Source organism: Lynx rufus, unplaced genomic scaffold (genome assembly GCF_022079265.1).
Source record: "Lynx rufus isolate CCGP_SWC_20201006 ecotype Redwood Valley unplaced genomic scaffold, mLynRuf1.p SCAF_9, whole genome shotgun sequence".
Lineage (NCBI taxonomy): Eukaryota > Metazoa > Chordata > Mammalia > Carnivora > Felidae > Lynx > Lynx rufus.
In genome coordinates this window covers 87,012,054-87,031,093 of record NW_025814897.1, presented here as the reverse complement: position 1 = coordinate 87,031,093, position 19,040 = coordinate 87,012,054, and the positions used below count along the sequence as shown (strand labels likewise).

The 19,040-nt window shown below is 38.9% G+C and overlaps 1 protein-coding gene across 1 annotated transcript in view; it reads left to right on the top strand.

Moving 5' to 3' along the window:
* CCDC73 (coiled-coil domain containing 73) overlaps positions 1–19,040 on the top strand; it is a 127,929-nt gene that overhangs the window by 82,925 nt on the left and 25,964 nt on the right. The window contains exons 9-11 of the mRNA XM_047071203.1: positions 11,755–11,883; positions 12,386–12,445; positions 13,584–13,688. Of these exons, the coding sequence (XP_046927159.1) occupies positions 11,755–11,883; positions 12,386–12,445; positions 13,584–13,688 (294 nt within the window). The remainder of the gene's footprint in view (positions 1–11,754; positions 11,884–12,385; positions 12,446–13,583; positions 13,689–19,040) is intronic.

The window sequence follows — 19,040 nt, the reverse complement described above, 5'->3', positions numbered from 1 at the left end:
GTGTGATAAACTCACTTTTTAAGTGTCTTTTTTAAAAGAATTATTTATTTTTATTTTAGAGAAAGTGCAAGCTGGGGAGAAGGGCAGAGGGAGAGAGAGAATTTTAAGCAGGCTCCATGCTCAGCTCAGAGCCCAATGTGGGGTTTAGTCTCATGACCCTGGGATTATGACCTGAGCTGAAATCAAGAGTTGGACAGTCAACCAACTGAGCCACCCAGGTGCCCTTTAAAGTTCTTTACAAATGCCTTTGGCTCCCTGATCATCATTTTTCTTCCATTCCTCCAAAGTTCTATCTTAAGGTCTCTGTTATTCTTTTCTCGTATTATCTCTTTCAGTTAGCTCATATTCTGTGATTCAGTGATTCACTTCATGCAGATGACTTTACGTTTCCAGCCTCACATTTCCCTTAATATCAGTTCTATATTTTCAGCTACCTGAAGGGTCGTCTCTTTCTATGACTTATTGTAAATTCAGGGTCAGCAGAGCACATATTGGATTGATTCTTCATTCTCAACATCCCTCCTCTCTCCCCCGGCCATCTCCCAAATTCATACAACTCTCCTTTCAAAGGAAATCTTCTTGCTGACAGTGAAGATGAACCATTGCTAGGACATTGGAACTTCATTTGGGGGAATTTATCATGGGTAGCCTTTTATAATTTGAAAAAAAAAACATGAATGAAAGACTTTTATATACATATATATATATATCTATATAAAGACATATATATCTATATCTAGATATAGATATAGATATAAAGATATAAATATAAATAATAACCTCTGGCTCAGGCTTAGTCATTTGTGCTTTTTTCGCTTGCTTGATAGTCTCAGATCGTTAACCTCTTGTCTCTTGTCTTAAATACATTTTCGGAGATACTAGGAAGATGGCGGCGTAGGAGGACGCTGGGCTCACCGCGCGTCCTGCTGATCACTTAGATTCCACCTACACCTGCCTAAATAACCCAGAAAACCGCCAGAGGATTAGCAGAACAGAGTCACCGGACCCAAGTGCAGACGAGAGGCCCACGGAAGAGGGTAGGAAGGGCGGCGAGGCGGTGCGTGCTCCACGGACTGGCGGGAGGGAGCCGGGGCGGAGGGGCGGCTCGCCGGCCAAGCAGAGCCCCCGAGTCCGGCTTGCAAAAGCGGAGGGGCCTGACGGACTGTGTTCCGACAGCAAGCGCGACTTAGCGTCTGGGAGGCCATAAGTTAACAGCTCTGCTCAGAAAGCGGGAAGGCTGGAGGACAAAGGGAGGGGGAGCTGCGGAGCCCCCGGACGACAGAGCTCAGTTTGGCGGGGAACAAAGGCGCTCTCCAGCGCCATCTCCCCCGCCCATCCCCCAGCCAAAATCCCAAAGGGAACCGGCTCCGGCCAGGGAAATTGCTCGCTCCGCGCGAACACCCAACTCTGTGCTTCTGCGGAGCCAAACCTCCGGCAGCGATCTGACTCCCTCCGGCTGCACAGGGCCCCTCCTGAAGTGGATCACCTAAGGAGAAGCGAGCTAAGCCTGCCCCCCCTGCCGCCGTGCACCTTGCCTTCCCACCCCAGCTAATACGCCAGATCCCCAGCATCACAAGCCTGGCAGTGTGCAAGTAGCCCAGACGGGCCACGCCACCCCACAGTGAATCCCGCCCCTAGGAGAGGGGAAGAGAAGGCACACACCAGTCTGACTGTGGCCCCAGCGGTGGGCTGGGGGCAGACATCAGGTCGGACTGCGGCCCCGCCCACCAACTCCAGTTATACACCACAGCACAGGGGAAGTGCCCTGCAGGCCCTCACCACACCAGGGACTATCCAAAATGACCAAGCGGAAGAATTCCCCCCAGAAGAATCTCCAGGAAATAACAACAGCTAATGAGCTGATCAAAAAGGATTTAAATAATATAACAGAAAGTGAATTTAGAATAATAGTCATAAAATTAATCGCTGGGCTGGAAAACAGCATACAGGACAGCAGAGAATCTCTTGCTACAGACATCAGGGGACTAATGAACAGTCACGAGGAGCTGAAAAACGCTTTAAAGGAAATGGAAAACAAAATGCAAACCGCCACAGCTCGGATGGAAGAGGCAGAGGAGAGAATAGGTGAACTAGAAGATAAAGTTATGGAAAAAGAGGAAGCTGAGAAAAAGAGAGATAAAAAAATCCAGGAGTATGAGGGGAAAATTAGAGAACTAAGTGATACACTAAAAAGAAATAATTTACGCATAATTGGTATCCCAGAGGAGGAAGAGAGAGGGAAAGGTGCTGAAGGGGTACTTGAAGAAATCATAGCTGAGAACTTCCCTGAACTGGGGAAGGAAAAAGGCATTGAAATCCAAGAGGCACAGAGAACTCCCTTCAGACGTAACTTGAATCGATCTTCTGCACGACATATCATAGTGAAACTGGCAAAATACAAGGATAAAGAGAAAATTCTGAAAGCAGCAAGGGGTAAACGTGCCCTCACATATAAAGGGAGACCTATAAGACTCGTGACTGATCTCTCTTTTGAAACTTGGCAGGCCAGAAAGAATTGGCACGAGATTTTCAGGGTGCTAGACAGCAAAAATATGCAGCCAAGAATCCTTTATCCAGCAAGTCTGTCATTTAGAATAGAAGGAGAGATAAAGGTCTTCCCAAACAAACAAAAACTGAAGGAATTTGTCACCACTAAACCAGCCCTACAAGAGATCCTAAGGGGGACCCTGTGAGACAAAGTACCAGAGACATCACTACAAGCATAAAACATACAGACATCACAATGACTCTAAACCCGTATCTTTCTATAATAACACTGAATGTAAATGGATTAAATGCGCCAACCAAAAGACATAGGGTATCAGAATGGATAAAAAAACAAGACCCATCTATTTGCTGTCTACAAGAGACTCATTTTAGACCTGAGGACACCTTTAGATTGAGAGTGAGGGGATGGAGAACTATTTATCATGCTACTGGAAGCCAGAAGAAAGCTGGAGTAGCCATACTTATATCAGACAAACTAGACTTTAAATTAAAGGCTGTAACAAGAGATGAAGAAGGACATTATATAATAGTTACAGGGTCTATCCATCAGGAAGAGCTAACAATTATAAATGTCTATGCGCCGAATACCGGAGCCCCCAAATATATAAAACAATTACTCATAAACATAAGCAACCTTATTGATAAGAATGTGGTAATTGCTGGGGACTTTAACACCCCACTTACAGAAATGGATAGATCATCTAGACACACGGTCAATAAAGAAACAAGGGCCCTGAATGAGACTCTGGATCAGATGGACTTGACAGATATATTTAGAACTCTGCATCCCAAAGCAACAGAATATACTTTCTTCTCGAGTGCACATGGAACATTCTCCAAGATAGATCATATACTGGGTCACAAATCAGCCCTTCATAAGTTTACAAGAATTGAAATTATACCATGCATACTTTCAGACCACAATGCTATGAAGCTTGAAGTCAACCACAGGAAAAAGTCTGGAAAACCTCCAAAAGCATGGAGGTTAAAGAACACCCTACTCACGAATGAGTGGGTCAACCAGGCAATTAGAGAAGAAATCAAAAAATATATGGAAACAAACGACAATGAAAATACAACAATCCAAACGCTTTGGGACGCAGCGAAGGCAGTCCTGAGAGGAAAATACATCGCAATCCAGGCCTATCTCAAGAAACAAGAAAAATCCCAAATACAAAATCTAACAGCACACCTAAAGGAAATAGAAGCAGAACAGCAAAGGCAGCCTAAACCCAGCAGAAGAAGAGAAATAATAAAGATCAGAGCAGAAATAAACAATATAGAATCTAAAAAAACTGTAGAGCAGATCAACGAAACCAAGAGTTGGTTTTTTGAAAAAATAAACAAAATTGACAAACCTCTAGCCAGGCTTCTCAAAAAGAAAAGGGAGATGACCCAAATAGATAAAATCATGAATGAAAATGGAATTATTACAACCAATCCCTCAGAGATACAAACAATTATCAGGGAATACTATGAAAAATTATATGCCAACAAATTGGACAACCTGGAAGAAATGGACAAATTCCTGAACACCCACACTCTTCCAAAACTCAATCAGGAGGAAATAGAAAGCTTGAACAGACCCATAACCAGCGAAGAAATTGAATCGGTTATCAAAAATCTCCCAACAAATAAGAGTCCAGGACCAGATGGCTTCCCAGGGGAGTTCTACCAGACGTTTAAAGCAGAGATAATACCTATCCTTCTCAAGCTATTCCAAGAAATAGAAAGGGAAGGAAAACTTCCAGACTCATTCTATGAAGCCAGTATTACTTTGATTCCTAAACCAGACAGAGACCCAGTAAAAAAAGAGAACTACAGGCCAATATCCCTGATGAATATGGATGCCAAAATTCTCAATAAGATACTAGCAAATCGAATTCAACAGCATATAAAAAGAATTATTCACCATGATCAAGTGGGACTCATTCCTGGGATGCAGGGCTGGTTCAACATTCGCAAATCAATCAACGTGATACATCACATTAACAAAAAAAAAGAGAAGAACCATATGATCCTGTCAATCGATGCAGAAAAGGCCTTTGATAAAATCCAGCACCCTTTCTTAATAAAAACCCTTGAGAAAGTCGGGATAGAAGGAACATACTTAAAGATCATAAAAGCCATTTATGAAAAGCCCACAGCTAACATCATCCTCAACGGGGAAAAACTGAGAGCTTTTTCCCTGAGATCAGGAACACGACAGGGATGCCCACTCTCACCGTTGTTATTTAACATAGTGCTGGAAGTTCTAGCATCAGCAATCAGACAACAAAAGGAAATCAAAGGCATCAAAATTGGCAAAGATGAAGTCAAGCTTTCGCTTTTTGCAGATGACATGATATTATACATGGAAAATCCGATAGACTCCACCAAAAGTCTGCTAGAACTGATACATGAATTCAGCAAAGTTGCAGGATACAAAATCAATGTACAGAAATCAGTTGCATTCTTATACACTAACAATGAAGCCACAGAAAGACAAATAAAGAAACTGATCCCATTCACAATTGCACCAAAAAGCATAAAATACCTAGGAATAAATCTAACCAAAGATGTAAAGGATCTGTATGCTGAAAATTATAGAAAGCTTATGAAGGTAATTGAAGAAGATTTAAAGAAATGGAAAGACATTCCCTGCTCATGGATTGGAAAAATAAATATTGTCAAAATGTCAATACTACCCAAAGCTATCTACACATTCAATGCAATCCCAATCAAAATTGCACCAGCATTCTTCTCGAAACTAGAACAAGCAATCCTAAAATTCATATGGAACCACAAAAGGCCCCGAATAGCCAAAGGAATTTTGAAGAAGAAGACCAAAGCAGGAGGCATCACAATCCCAGACTTCAGCCTCTACTACAAAGCTGTCATCATCAAGACAGCATGGTATTGGCACAAAAACAGACACACAGACCAATGGAATAGAATAGAAACCCCAGAACTAGACCCACAAACATATGGCCAACTCATCTTTGACAAAGCAGGAAAGAACATCCAATGGAAAAAAGACAGCCTCTTTAACAAATGGTGCTGGGAGAACTGGACAGCAACATGCAGAAGGTTGAAACTAGACCACTTTCTCACACCATTTACAAAAATAAACTCAAAATGGATAAAGGACCTAAATGTGAGACAGGAAACCATCAGAACCTTAGAGGAGAAAGCAGGAAAAGACCTCTCTGACCTCAGCCGTAGCAATCTCTTACTCGACACATCCCCAAAGGCAAGGGAATTAAAAGCAAAAGTGAATTACTGGGACCTTATGAAGATAAAAAGCTTCTGCACAGCAAAGGAAACAACCAACAAAACTAAAAGGCAACCAACGGAATGGGAAAAGATATTTGCAAATGACATATCGGACAAAGGGCTAGTATCTAAAATCTATAAAGAGCTCACCAAACTCCACACCCGAAAAACAAATAACCCAGTGAAGAAATGGGCAGAAAACATGAATAGACACTTCTCTAAAGAAGACATCCAGATGGCCAACAGGCACATGAAAAGATGTTCAGCGTCGCTCCTTATCAGGGAAATACAAATCAAAACCACACTCAGGTATCACCTCACGCCAGTCAGAGTGGCCAAAATGAACAAATCAGGAGACTATAGATGCTGGAGAGGATGTGGAGAAACGGGAACCCTCTTGCACTGTTGGTGGGAATGCAAATTGGTGCAGCCGCTCTGGAAAACAGTGTGGAGGTTCCTCAGAAAATTAAAAATAGACCTACCCTATGACCCAGCAATAGCACTGCTAGGAATCTACCCAAGGGATACAGGAGTACTGATGCATAGGGGCACTTGTACCCCAATGTTCATAGCAGCACTCTCAACAATAGCCAAATTATGGAAAGAGCCTAAATGTCCATCAACTGATGAATGGATAAAGAAATTGTGGTTTATATACACAATGGAATACTACGTGGCAATGAGAAAAAATGAAATATGGCCTTTTGTAGCAACGTGGATGGAACTGGAGAGTGTGATGCTAAGTGAAATAAGCCATACAGAGAAAGACAGATACCATATGGTTTCACTCTTATGTGGATCCTGAGAAACTCAACAGGAACCCATGGGGGAGGGGAAGGGAGAAAAAAAAAAAAAAAAAAAAAGACGTTAGAGTGGGAGAGAGCCAAAGCATAAGAGACTGTTAAAAACTGAGAACAAACTGAGGGTTGATGGGGGGTGGGAGGGAGGGGCGGGTGGGTGATGGGTATTGAGGAGGGCACCTTTTGGGATGAGCACTGGGTGTTGTATGGAAACCAATTTGTCAATAAACTTCATAAAAAAAAAAAAAAATACATTTTCATCTATTTCATCAGTGAAGTAGACTTCCCATTTCTTTTCCATTTTCATGCTTTCTCTTCCACATTTTATGGTTTTTATTTTCATTTCTCCTAGCTTCACCTAGATATTCTGGAATAATTTTTTTCCTTCATTCCCTTTGTCTACTCAATTATATCTTAAAATATCTCATATATTCCATTCTCCATTTTCAGTAATATAGACATTTATCATCTCATGCCTGGATTAATAAAACAGCCCCTTAGCCAAAGTTCTTTTATCTGTTTTTTATTCACTTTTGTTGCCAAACTAACTTTATTAGGTTACTAGTGTAATGCATTGCTTCTCTGTGCTGGACATGCTAGATATTTAGTATATATAGAAGGAACGATAGATTGAATAACTTCTCTTTTGCCTAATGAATCAAGTCCCAAATTTTTTCTACTTTATTGAGACAAATTGACATATAACATTATGTAAGTATAGGTGTACAACATATGATTTAGTCCCATACTTCTTTAATTGGCCTTCCAGAACTTCCAAAGTCTGGCCACATTCTACATCTTCAGCATTGTTTCCTACTATTTATTAAGCATCTTCTGTTCTATTTAATGCAAAATCTTTGTTGCAATTATTATAATTCTTCACTATGCCTTTCTTTTTTTGCCTTTGCTCCCCTCCATTTCTCCTGTCCACACTCAAAATGCCTTCTCTCAGTTTACTTGTATTAAACAGGATTGAGTCAGGAAACAGATGGCACATTGGAATAGGTAAAAGAGAAAAGTTTGATGAAGAAGCTGTTTACAAAGTTATGGGCAGGGTTCAGGGGAACTAACAGGGATAATGAATCACCACAGCGATAGAAGCAGTGGGGGAATGATTATACCACATAAACCCCAGGGGAAAGGGAAGGAAGCAGCTACTGGGAACCTGGAGACAGCTATAGGCACAGCTGTAGAAGAAAGCTGAATTCAGAAGCTGTGACCTTTGGCAAAGGTACAGAGCTATTGTCATTTCGTGGCCATATAGGGAGAAAACTGGGGAAATACCTCTATCTGTCTGTCTTCCCAGGATACTGATTTACTGGTGCCTTCCAGAGATTGAACCCAGCCAGAAGCAAGAAAAACTGCTACATCCACAGATATCAGCACACAGGGGACAGAGCAGTATGGAGAAAGGGTGGAGAGTGAGTCAGGAGAGACAAATGGAGAAAATCCAGTATATTACTCATTCTTCAAGGCCTGCCTTCTTTGTTCAGACTTCTTTCATTATTCAGTATATGCTGATTGTTCTCCTTGTACCAGCCATTAATTTGCCTGCTTTTCTAAGCATGAAGTCCTGTCTCTTGACCCATGTTTTAAAAAAATTTTTTTTTTATTTATTTATAAACATTTATTTATTTTTGAGACAGAGACAGAGCATGAACGGGGGAGGGTCAGAGAGAGGGAGACACAGAATCCGAAACAGGCTCCAGGCTCTGAGCTGTCAGCACAGAGCCCAACGCGGGGCTCGAACTCATGGACGGCGAGATCATGACCTGAGCCAAAGTCGGTCACCCAACCGACTGAGCCACCCAGGCGCCCCTCTTGACCCTTGTTTTACTTTAGCAGTCATTTTAGTCAGTGCACATATCTAAAAGGGACATGTGAACTAAGACCAGTTAATCCTTTCTTCTGGATTTTGAACTAGGTATTGAGTTATGATTGGGTGAAGTTTTCCCTGGGCAGCTGAAGCTATAACATGAAGAACTCTGGAAGTTTTGGCAGCACTATTTTCTGCTGTTCCTTTTTCAGCTTCCTTGATATTACACTCTTGATTTTCCACCTACCTCAGTTGACTGTACTTCCTTCTAATATTAGCTTCTTCTCTAATCCATGAGTGTTGGAGTTCTTTAGGACTCAGTCATTTGCCATCTTCTGTCTTCTAACTAATAACTCTAAGTGATTGCACCTGTTTCCATGGCTTTGTATTCTATTATATACTATATCATACTACATATGTGTATATACTGTACTCTGATATGTGAGAAATGTGTTTATTTTGAAAAAAATACTAATCAGTACAATGAAGAAAATAAAAATTTCCTGTAGTCTTACCACCCTAATGAACTTTTTTTTCCCTTCAGAAGAGTTGTTATTATTTATTCAGTTCTTACAGTCTTTTGTTTTTTAATTTTTTTAACAAATTCTTTTTTTTAATTTAAATCAAAGTTACTTAACATATAGTGTAGTAATGATTTCAGGCATAGAATTAGTGGTTCATCACTTACATACAACACTGACTGCTCATCCCAACAAGTGTCCTCCTTAATGCCCATCGCCTATTTAGCCCATCACCCCATCCAATACCCCTCCTGCAACCCTTAATTTGTTCTCTGTATTTAAGAGTCTCTTATGGTTTGTCTCCCTCTCTGTTTTTATCTTATTTTTGCTTCCCTTCCCCTATGTTCATTTGTTTTGTTTCTTAAATTCCACATATGAGTGAAATCATATATTTGTCTTTCTCTTACTTTGCTTAGTATAATACACTCTAGTTGCATCCATGTTGTTGCAAATGGCAAGATTTCATTTTTTTTGATAACCTAGTAACATTCCATTGTGTGTGTGTGTGTGTGTGTGTGTGTGTGTGTGTGTGTGTGTATGTATCATATCTTCTTTATCCATTCATCAGTCAATGGACATTTGGGATTTTCCATACTTTGGCTATTGTCAATAGTGCTGCTGTAAACATTGGGGTGCACGTACCCCTTTGAATCAGCGTTTTTGTGTCCTTTGGATAAATACCTAGTAGTGCAATTGCTGGGTCATAGGGCAGTCCTATTTTTATTTTTTTGAGTAACCTCCATACGGTTTTCCAGAGTGGCTGCACCAGTTTGCATTCCCACCAGCAGTGCAAAAGGTTCCTCTTTCTCTGCATCCTAGCCAACATCTGTTGTTGCCTGAGTTTAGCCATTCTGATAGGTGTGAGGTGATATCTCATTATGGTTTTGATTTGTATTTCCCTGATGATGAGTGATGGTGAGCATTTTTTCATTACATACCATCTTTTAAAAGTTGAAGTGTATTAAGATTCTTAACTGTAAGTTGATATTGTCAGCAAAAGAATTTAAAACTTTTTTAAATGGTTATTTTTGAGAGAGAGAGGAGAGAGAGAGAGCATGCACGTGCAAGTGAGTGGAGAAGGGGCAGAGAGAGAGGGAGACACAGAATCCAAAGCAGGCTCCAGGCTCTGAGTTGTCAGCACAGAGCCTGATGTGGGGCTCAAACCCACGAAGTGCAAGCTCATGACCTGAGCCAAAGTCAGCTGCTCAAGCGACTGAGCCACCCAGTTGCCCCAGCAAAGGAATTTAGATGTTGGTCATCTCAGACTTAGAAAATGGTCAGAAAGGGAACCTATGCAGTATTGAAGAGCATGCCATAAAATCAACTTCCAGTCCTGAGTATTGTATGTTGTCACTATTGACTGTAATGATGCTGCTACGCTACTGTGGTGTCATTGTTGCCCATGGAAACTTGATGTTACTAGCATCGCCCCTGCAGACTGTCAACAGATGGATTTGCAACAGTTCTTGTTCTTTGTGGTATTAGTTTCTGATCCAATATCCAGGACAGGTGTATCTGATTAGCAGAGTCTGGCCTCATGCTCATAAAGCTAGTATCTGCCATGTCTGGCTTCTCTAGTGGGCAGTGGACTCTTGTAGAATTCCTCCAGAATTCAAAGGGAGTTCAGATACTGTGTAGTTAAGAATGTGAAAATCACATTCTTGAGTGTTTAATATAGTGAGTATACACAGAACAGCAGTATAATAAATTATACACCAATTCAGAAGTTGGTATTTCAGAATTATAATGTGTTTGGATGATATCTGTTAAGCTCAATGGATATGTAACTTCACAAATGAAGACTTCTTTTATATCCCCTGCGATTCTAATAATCTGCAGTGATGCTAGAGTTATTTTTTTGAGTTACAAATCTTATGTCTTTCTCCTACTCAGAATCCTTCAATTTTTTTTTTTTTTGAGAGGGAGAGAGAGAATCTTAAGCAGGCTCCATGCCCAGCATGGAGCCCAACATGGGGCTAGATCTCATGACCCTGAGATCATAACCTGAGCCCAAATCAAGAGTCAGACACTTAACTGACTGAGCCACCCAGGTGCCCCCAAATCCTTCAATTATTACCTCATTCACTAGAGGATAAAATTAAAACTTTTTATCTTGGCCCACAAATCCCTTTCAAAATTTGTATCTTGTCAAATTTCTAGCCACAATCACAAATACTCTACCCCTCCCCCTTACCCATAACATATAAGCTCCAACTATATCCTATTCTGGTTCCCTGAAAAATACCATGCTCTTTTATGTTTCTGCATGTTTGTACGTGTAGAATCTTTTTGTCTGGAATGTGTACTCCTTTTTTGCCTTCTTTGCAAATTTATCTTTGAAGACTCCATTCAGAAACCGCTTTTCCTAATAGTGCCTTCTTGATGCCCTCAACCAAACTCCTTCTTTCTTTATGTTTCTGTGCATTCCTATACTTTAGCAGTCATCACATTATATTGTGATTATTTCTTACAGAAACTTTTATTAGATGCTAACAAACTTGGAAACTGATAATGTTTTATTTCCTTTTTTTTGTCTCAGAAGATTTTTGTTAAATAAGTAATAAATGAAAACACCCTACTTCCGGTTGGTTAGTTCATTTGGTTTGTGTGCTCTTTTTAAGAGGAAAAAATCCTGCATTCTATCCTTGTATCATTGTGTCTATGGTCATAGCCACAAATAGCATTCCCACCTTGGCTAATTATCTTGCAACAGAACTAGGGGAAATAGACCTTGATGGACCAGTAATATTGTCTTAAATGATAGGTTTAAAATGGTCTTTAAAACTGTCAGAAAAGTACCTTGCTGTGATGAAATGTTTATACTGAATTTTCTGTTTATATTTCTCATGTTAAGGAACTTAAAAAAGTTACCTCAGACTTGATAAAGTCCAAGGTCACATGTCAACAAGAGATAGGAGAAGAAAACATCCATTTAACAATTAAAGAACAAAAATTTCAAGAACTTCAAGAAAGATTCAACATGGTATTTAATTAAATGCATTCATGTTTGTATAATTGTTTTTGTAAAATTTATGGGAATTTCAGGATTATAATATAAAAGCATTACTTTGTAAAGTTAATATATCTAGTAAAAAAAAGGTATTATGAATTATTTTTCACTCTAGGTAATTTTTGCCATTATCAGCAAGAATTTAAGACAATAAAATTTGTCTATAACCATTTTATTTCCACTTTGATGTAGTGTCAGGTAATCTTATGGTACAATGGTGTCTCCAGAAAAGCTTTTGGAGATAAGAAATTTTGTAGTTTTTTTAACATTAATATTTATAAATTTGTACACCAGCCTGTATTGGGTGTCTAATACAGTCTTTATTTCACTAGAACCACTACTTCCCCAGCAAACAAAGGTTGGTACTCTGGGGTGGTAAGGGGTCATGGCACTCCTAAACTTGTTGAGCACTGAATTAAATGTAGAATTTTCTGAATTTTATGTCATAACTTTAAAATTACTCAATTTTTTAAAGGAATTGGAATTAAATAAGAAGATTAATGAAGAGATTACGCATATTCAAGAAGAAAAACAGGCAAGCAATCATAAGATATTTTGGAAGCCAGTGAATATTTTTAAAACTGATATAACGTGAGAAATAAACAAGTTCAGTAACAAATGGAATCATGTGTAGGTCAGTTGCTAGCACATAGTAAGCACTCAGGGTCATTTGAATGGATACATGTGAACCTTTATAATCACGTCTCACATATGCTCCCATTAAAAAACAAATCCGAGAAATGGGAAGATGTTTGTCATAGGGGACAAACTTCCAATTCTAGTATGAGCAAGTTCTTGGGGTTTAATGTACAGCATGATGATTTTAGTTAACAGTACTGTATTACATACTTGAAAGTTGTTAAGAGAGTAGATCTTAAATGTTCTCACCACACACACACAAATAGGAATTATGTGAAGTGGTAGAGATGTTAATTAATCTTATGGTAATTATTTAGCACTATATACTGTATCAAATCATCATGTTATACAACTTAAGTTTACACAATGTTATGTGTCAATTATATCTTAATAAAGTTGGGAAAATATTACAATATTTAATTAATAAAAAGGATAAAAATAAATCAGTTTTTTCCTTGATAGTTTAGACCATTGGTACCCTAGCAGGTAATTACTGAAATGTGTGTATGCTTAGAGCATACATTTACAGGATGTTATACTCTCATTTAAATCTATTTGATATTTATAATTTTTCTATTTAAAAAAAAGGTCCATGAAAGAAAAGTTCTGTTTCTTTTTTTTCTTTTCTGCTTTTCTTCCATTTCATTATGAATGCATATCATGACATTTTAGCCCGTTAGCAGTATGACATTTTAGTAGTGATATGTTTACCTTTTTTAAGACAAGCCAACAATAATTTTAGTTTTGAATTCTTCACATTTTTCAGTAGTGTCTCATAATCCATGGTCCATTTCAAAAAACTTTGTTAATTATTTGAAGAACTCTTGGAAATAGTACTTTGTAAGAAATTATACAAGTTATTTTAGATATTAAGTTAGTAAAATACGCTATTAGTTTATTTCAGTATCTTGTTATGGCATTTAAATTAAACTATAAAGATAATAAGTTAAGAAATTAGAGAAAGTACTTTAAGAATGAATTTAGAAACATACCTACAAAATTTTTTCAACTAATATATTTATACTCTTTTAAAGGATATCATCACTTCTTTCCAACATATGCAGCAGTTACTTCAGCATCAAACTGAAGTTAATACTGAACTGGAAGCAGAGTTGAAGGTGTTGAAAGAAAATAATGAGGTTGTATATAGATACATAGATATAGATATAGTGTATTTATATCTAATGAGCTTTACCTGTTTAGTTGCATTTATCTGCCCAACTTTATCTGGGATCATTTTGAATTTTAGGGGTAAGATACGGCCTTCTTCACCAACTTGGTATCAATGTCTAAAGTAATGAATATATGTGTGTATATATATATTTTTTTAATTTAAATTTAAGTCACTAGTTAAGTGTTAAGTTTTATCAAGTATCTGACTTAATTTTGTAACAGATTGGAGGAGATTTTTTTTCTTTGTCTTAGAATTGTGGCAAAGACCAAAACTGAAAATAGAAGGTGATAAGTGTCACCATATTCTAAGAGAACAGTCAGTGAACTCCCAGAAATTGAGGCAGACCCCTCTTCATGGGTTTAGGTAGAACTGGCCCTGTTATCACAGCAATCACACCATCATCTTATTTCCATATTTTCAAAAAAAATGGATAGAGGAAGAAATTATGGTCACTGATGTTTTGGGAGTAACAGTTCCATAAGAGAGGCTTTTCTATTACATCCCTAGTTGGGAGGGGTCATACATTTCCCCTAATAAGCTAAGTGAAGGAGTCTATATGAAAATCATGTAAAGATTGGGGTACAAAAAGGGGAAAGTGCCATCTTGTTTTGTGGATGGATGCTTGAGATGCTGTAAAAACTTGAAGGTTCACTCTGGTGTTGGCAGTAGAATAAAATGTGATAAGTTCATGTGGAAGAACTGGCATATGTTTTTTGAAGTTTGGAATTATACCAAGAGCATATAGACTAGTGCACAGTTATGTTCCAGAAATTTCAAGGGGGAAAGTTTTTGAAGTGATCTTTACCAATGGGGCTTGAAGTGTATTATGCTTGTTCCAATACTGTATGGCCCAGTAAGGGTGCAGAAGAGAGACATTTGGTGGTTTCTTGGTTCCACATGAAGGAACATGGAGGTTAGTGGAAGGGCAGAAATTGCTCTGTGTCCCCCTGGCCAAGTGATTGGATGTCTAAGTCAAGAGAAGGAGGTGGGGACATGTTCCACTGGGGTGGCCAGTGGAAGATATTTGTGTTCCTCTGAAGGAAATCTTGGAAATGAAGGTAAAGCTGAACATTTTTCAAGAAAATTACAATCACATGGTACCTGGGTGGCTCAGTCAGTTGGGCATCTGACTCGATTTGGGCTCAGGTCATGATCTCACGGTTTGTGGGTTCCAGCCCTGTGCAGAACCTACTTGGGATATTCTCTCTCTCTCTCTCTCTCTCTCTGTCCCTCCTCTCTCACTCTCTTTCTGTCTCTCTCTCTCTCAAAAATAAGATTAAAAAAAAAAAAGAGAGAAAACTACAATCACTTCCCATGGAAAGACCACCATCAGCAGAGGCCAAGGCCAACTTCCTGGGTATATAACCAGTGCAGTTGCATAGGGATCCATACTCAGAAGGGCTTTTTGCTTCAGGTTTAATGTTCTGTGTTCACTGTCTTGAAATTTTCATCTTTAAATTTATGTTTTGTAAATTAAGTCTGATGGGAAAATGGAGCATGCACTGGAGTCTTGGAGCCTCAGCTCAGGCTTTGCTGTGTCTCCTACTGCCTCTCAGGATGAATTTTTGGCTGCTGGTTCTGCCATACTTTGGTATGCTAGGCCCTGCCTGGCCTCATCCTCTCTGCTTCTGCTCCACCACTGTTGTGGTCACGTTCCTGGGGAGAGGTTTGTGTTCTACTGTTGCTCTTTATGTTTGGTGGAGGGCTAAATATAGCAGGGAGGGTCTGGGTCCATTGCATATGTCTGCAGCATCATCTGTCTCAGGTTGGCAATACCTTGGCACACTAGGTAGGTGACTTGGCAGGGGGTGAGTCCTCAATCCAGGTACTGAGATGTATCCCTGCCTGGCATTTGCAATCTGTTGGGGGTTATCCATCTGCCATGGGTTGGGGCAGAGGTCCCATGGGACAGGAAGATTGACTTCCTCACCCCCAGCCAGGACATACATGGGTCCAGCAGCTTGCAGGAGGTAGAACCCAGTAGTTGGTGGATCTACTAGTGTTGAGTTGTACGGTGAGGCGCCCAGGCATCTGTGAGGATCTGAATTTGCCCTATGAGTATCCCTTTGCCCAGGGGCCCATGACATTAAATAGAAAGTAAAAAGCTCGATGACATGATAAGCTCATAGGGAGAGAGAGAAAGGGGGAGTGACCATGAAGGAAGGAAAAAGTTTTGTATTTTCGTATCTTCAATAGCACCTTTTCCGTGCTTTTTAAATTTTGCACTGGGCCCCACAAAGTATGTTGAATTCATCATCATTGACTGGAGCCAGACTTAACCTGAACAATGCCAGAGTTGTCTCCTCATCATTGATATTCTATGACTAATTATGTAAAGAGAGTTTTGGCTTTTTTATTTCTCTTGCCTGCCCCTAATATTATAAAACTTAGACCTGGAGGGACGCCTGCGTGGCTCAGTCGGTTAAGCATCCAACTCTTAATTTTGGTTCAGGTCATGATCTCACAGTCATGAGATTGAGCCCCCTTGCAGGACTCTGAGATGACAGCACGGAGCCTGGTTGGGATTCTCTCTCTCTTTCTCTCTGCACCTCTCCCTCCTCAAAATAAATTAACTTAAAACAAAAAACAAAAACAATTTAGACCTGGAAGAGAGAGAGGGAAGAGGTATGCCAGAGTCAAACTCCTCCTTCCTCTTAACCTCTTCACCTCTTCCAGTAAGACTAGTGAAAAATCTCTGAAAGTCCAGCTATATGCAAGTATCCCCCACCTCCTTTACTTATCTACAGATAGATAGCTGGGACTTTCTCTAATATTTTAAACCTTATCGCAAGAAACATGGGATAGAATTTACCCAAATTCTTTATGAGTAGCAGTTACCAGGACACTTTTCTAGTCCATTTAGAGGAGTTGAAACAGATTTTTAGGGTGAACAAAATATTAGTAATCAGCCAATCCAATCATTTCATTTCATGATGAACTAGAGATCCGGAAAGTGTAAGCAATATAGTTCAAGGCTTCTTAATTAGTGGCAATCCTCAATTTAAATTTTTGTCCTTGTTCTACTCCAGCACTATCTCTACATTACATTGTTAATTTATTCTTCCTAGATCAATGAGAGCTGCCACTTTTGTTAGATCAGTTATTTGAAAACTACAACTTTTAAATTGCTATTCATGAGTTCTAAATGCAATGTTTTTGTGTTGCTTAATTTTGTTGGGTGTGAAGTGTGTATGTATGTGTGTGTGTGTGTGTGTATAAGAAACATGTGAATATATACTAATATATATTTATATATATACACTGAATTAATCATGACCTTAACTATAGTTCCAAGATCTTTTAACTATAAGTGCTAATATGTTAGATAATCCAGGTGCCTCTCTCTGTACTAGTACCATTATTATTTGAGCCTTGATAGTATGTAGAGAAACTAGATGTCATACAGAAATTTCATGCAAAGTATTGGCAAGAACAGGATAGAATTGTCAGCTTTTTATTTTTATAAGTAACAATATTAAAAATAAACACCATCTACCATCACTTTCATTTTATAAAAAAGAATATTTTTACACCACATATTAAGGATATGATCTCAGAATAAAGATAATCTTTTACAGGAAAAGACATTTGATGATTTATAAAGACTTTTTTTTTTTTTTTTTTTTTGCCATGAACTAGTGACATTTTGTCATGGATCAGTACTTGTTTGCAGACTGGTGTTGGAGAACCACTGATATATAGTATAACAAAATATTAATGTTGAACTGTTGCTGCAGACTATGCTGCATAGATATCTCAAGTGTTTTCTCAAGGAGCATTCTAATTCCACCTGTATTAAAAGGGATCATTACTCTTCATAATGGCCTACTGTTTTTCAGTGCTCTGCAATCATGCTGTCATCTGTCTCATTTTTTAATAGTAATTTGGAGCATAGAGACCTGAATTCCCATGATAGACAATATTTCCTACTATAATTTAATCATAGTTTAGTCTAGATATGAGTCTAGTTATACTGCTATAAGCCTAGCGTTAACAAGAATAGTTTACTTAGTTTGCTCCTATAGTCATAGTATTAACCAGAATAAGTTACTTAGTTTTTGGGATAGTAAAATATTAACAGATGGTTTATTTTGACTTTCCACAATATCAAGTTTTTCAAAATGTTTTTCAGATTTGTTAATCCAGGTGCAAATAATAACAAATAATTTTCTGAAAGAGTAAATTCCATGAGAACAGTAACATTTTCATCATTTAGCATAAGAGCTAAAAGAGTATCTGGCACAGAGTAGGAACTCATTAAACTTTATTAAATTAATGAATGATTAACAATGAATAAATTCAGAATCTTTGTAAGTTCAGATATTGCCAGATCCAGGCTTCTGGTTAAACATGTTGAATTGAACCCACACATTCACTTCTATTTCCTTCTAAAACTGAAATAAAATGACAGTAAATCCACAAGGACAAGTATATAAGGAAACAATAAAAATTAAGGTTTGAAAGTTGGAACCAGGGGCGCCTGGGTGGCTCAGTCGGTTAAGCGGCCGACTTCGGCTCAGGTCATGATCTCGTGGTCCGTGAGTTCGAGCCCCGCATCAGGCTCTGTGCTGACAGTTCAGAGCCTGGAGCCTGTTTCAGATTCCGTGTCTCCCTCTCTCTGACCCTCCCCCGTTCATGCTCTGTCTCTCTCTGTCTCAAAAATAAATAAACGTTAAAAAAAATTTTTTTAAAGAAAGTTGGAACCAGATGGAAAATTTGTAATTTACCTAGCAAATGAAAGAAAGTAGAAACCCAAGGCAAAGGTGCAAAAATGCTAAGGAATTGCAAGCATCGTGTGCCTCTAGAAACTGGTGTGCACCCAAAGCCAAAGGCTTCTATATAAGAAGCTAGAAGCTATCATACCTCCAAATTCTCTTTCCTACCTTGCCCAAAAAGGCACTGCCTGTCTCCTGCTTGACAGAAGATTGGAGATTTACACTGGAGAGTTTGAGGGACAACAGGTCGGGAAATCCAGTGGTTTGCTGGTGACCGCTTATAGTAGGGATTGCTGGTTGTCAGAGCTGTTGTCATTTGTGAGCTGCTTGTTAAACTAATGGTAGTTTTGAATCTGCCCATGGTGGGAATATTTAAAAGTGCCAAATGCTGTACCAATATGCTACTGAGACTGTTATATTGAGAACAGAGTGGGAAGTCTAAACACTGATATCTGAGCCCTCCCTGCTCTGTTTCCCCATTTAGAGGACAGCTAGCCTTATCACTTCCAGGCAGGAGAATGGAAGATTCCTTTCTTGGGAAACTAACTTGCTCAAGAGAAAAGACTGTAGCTACTGCAGTTAAGCTCTCCCAGTGAACTAGC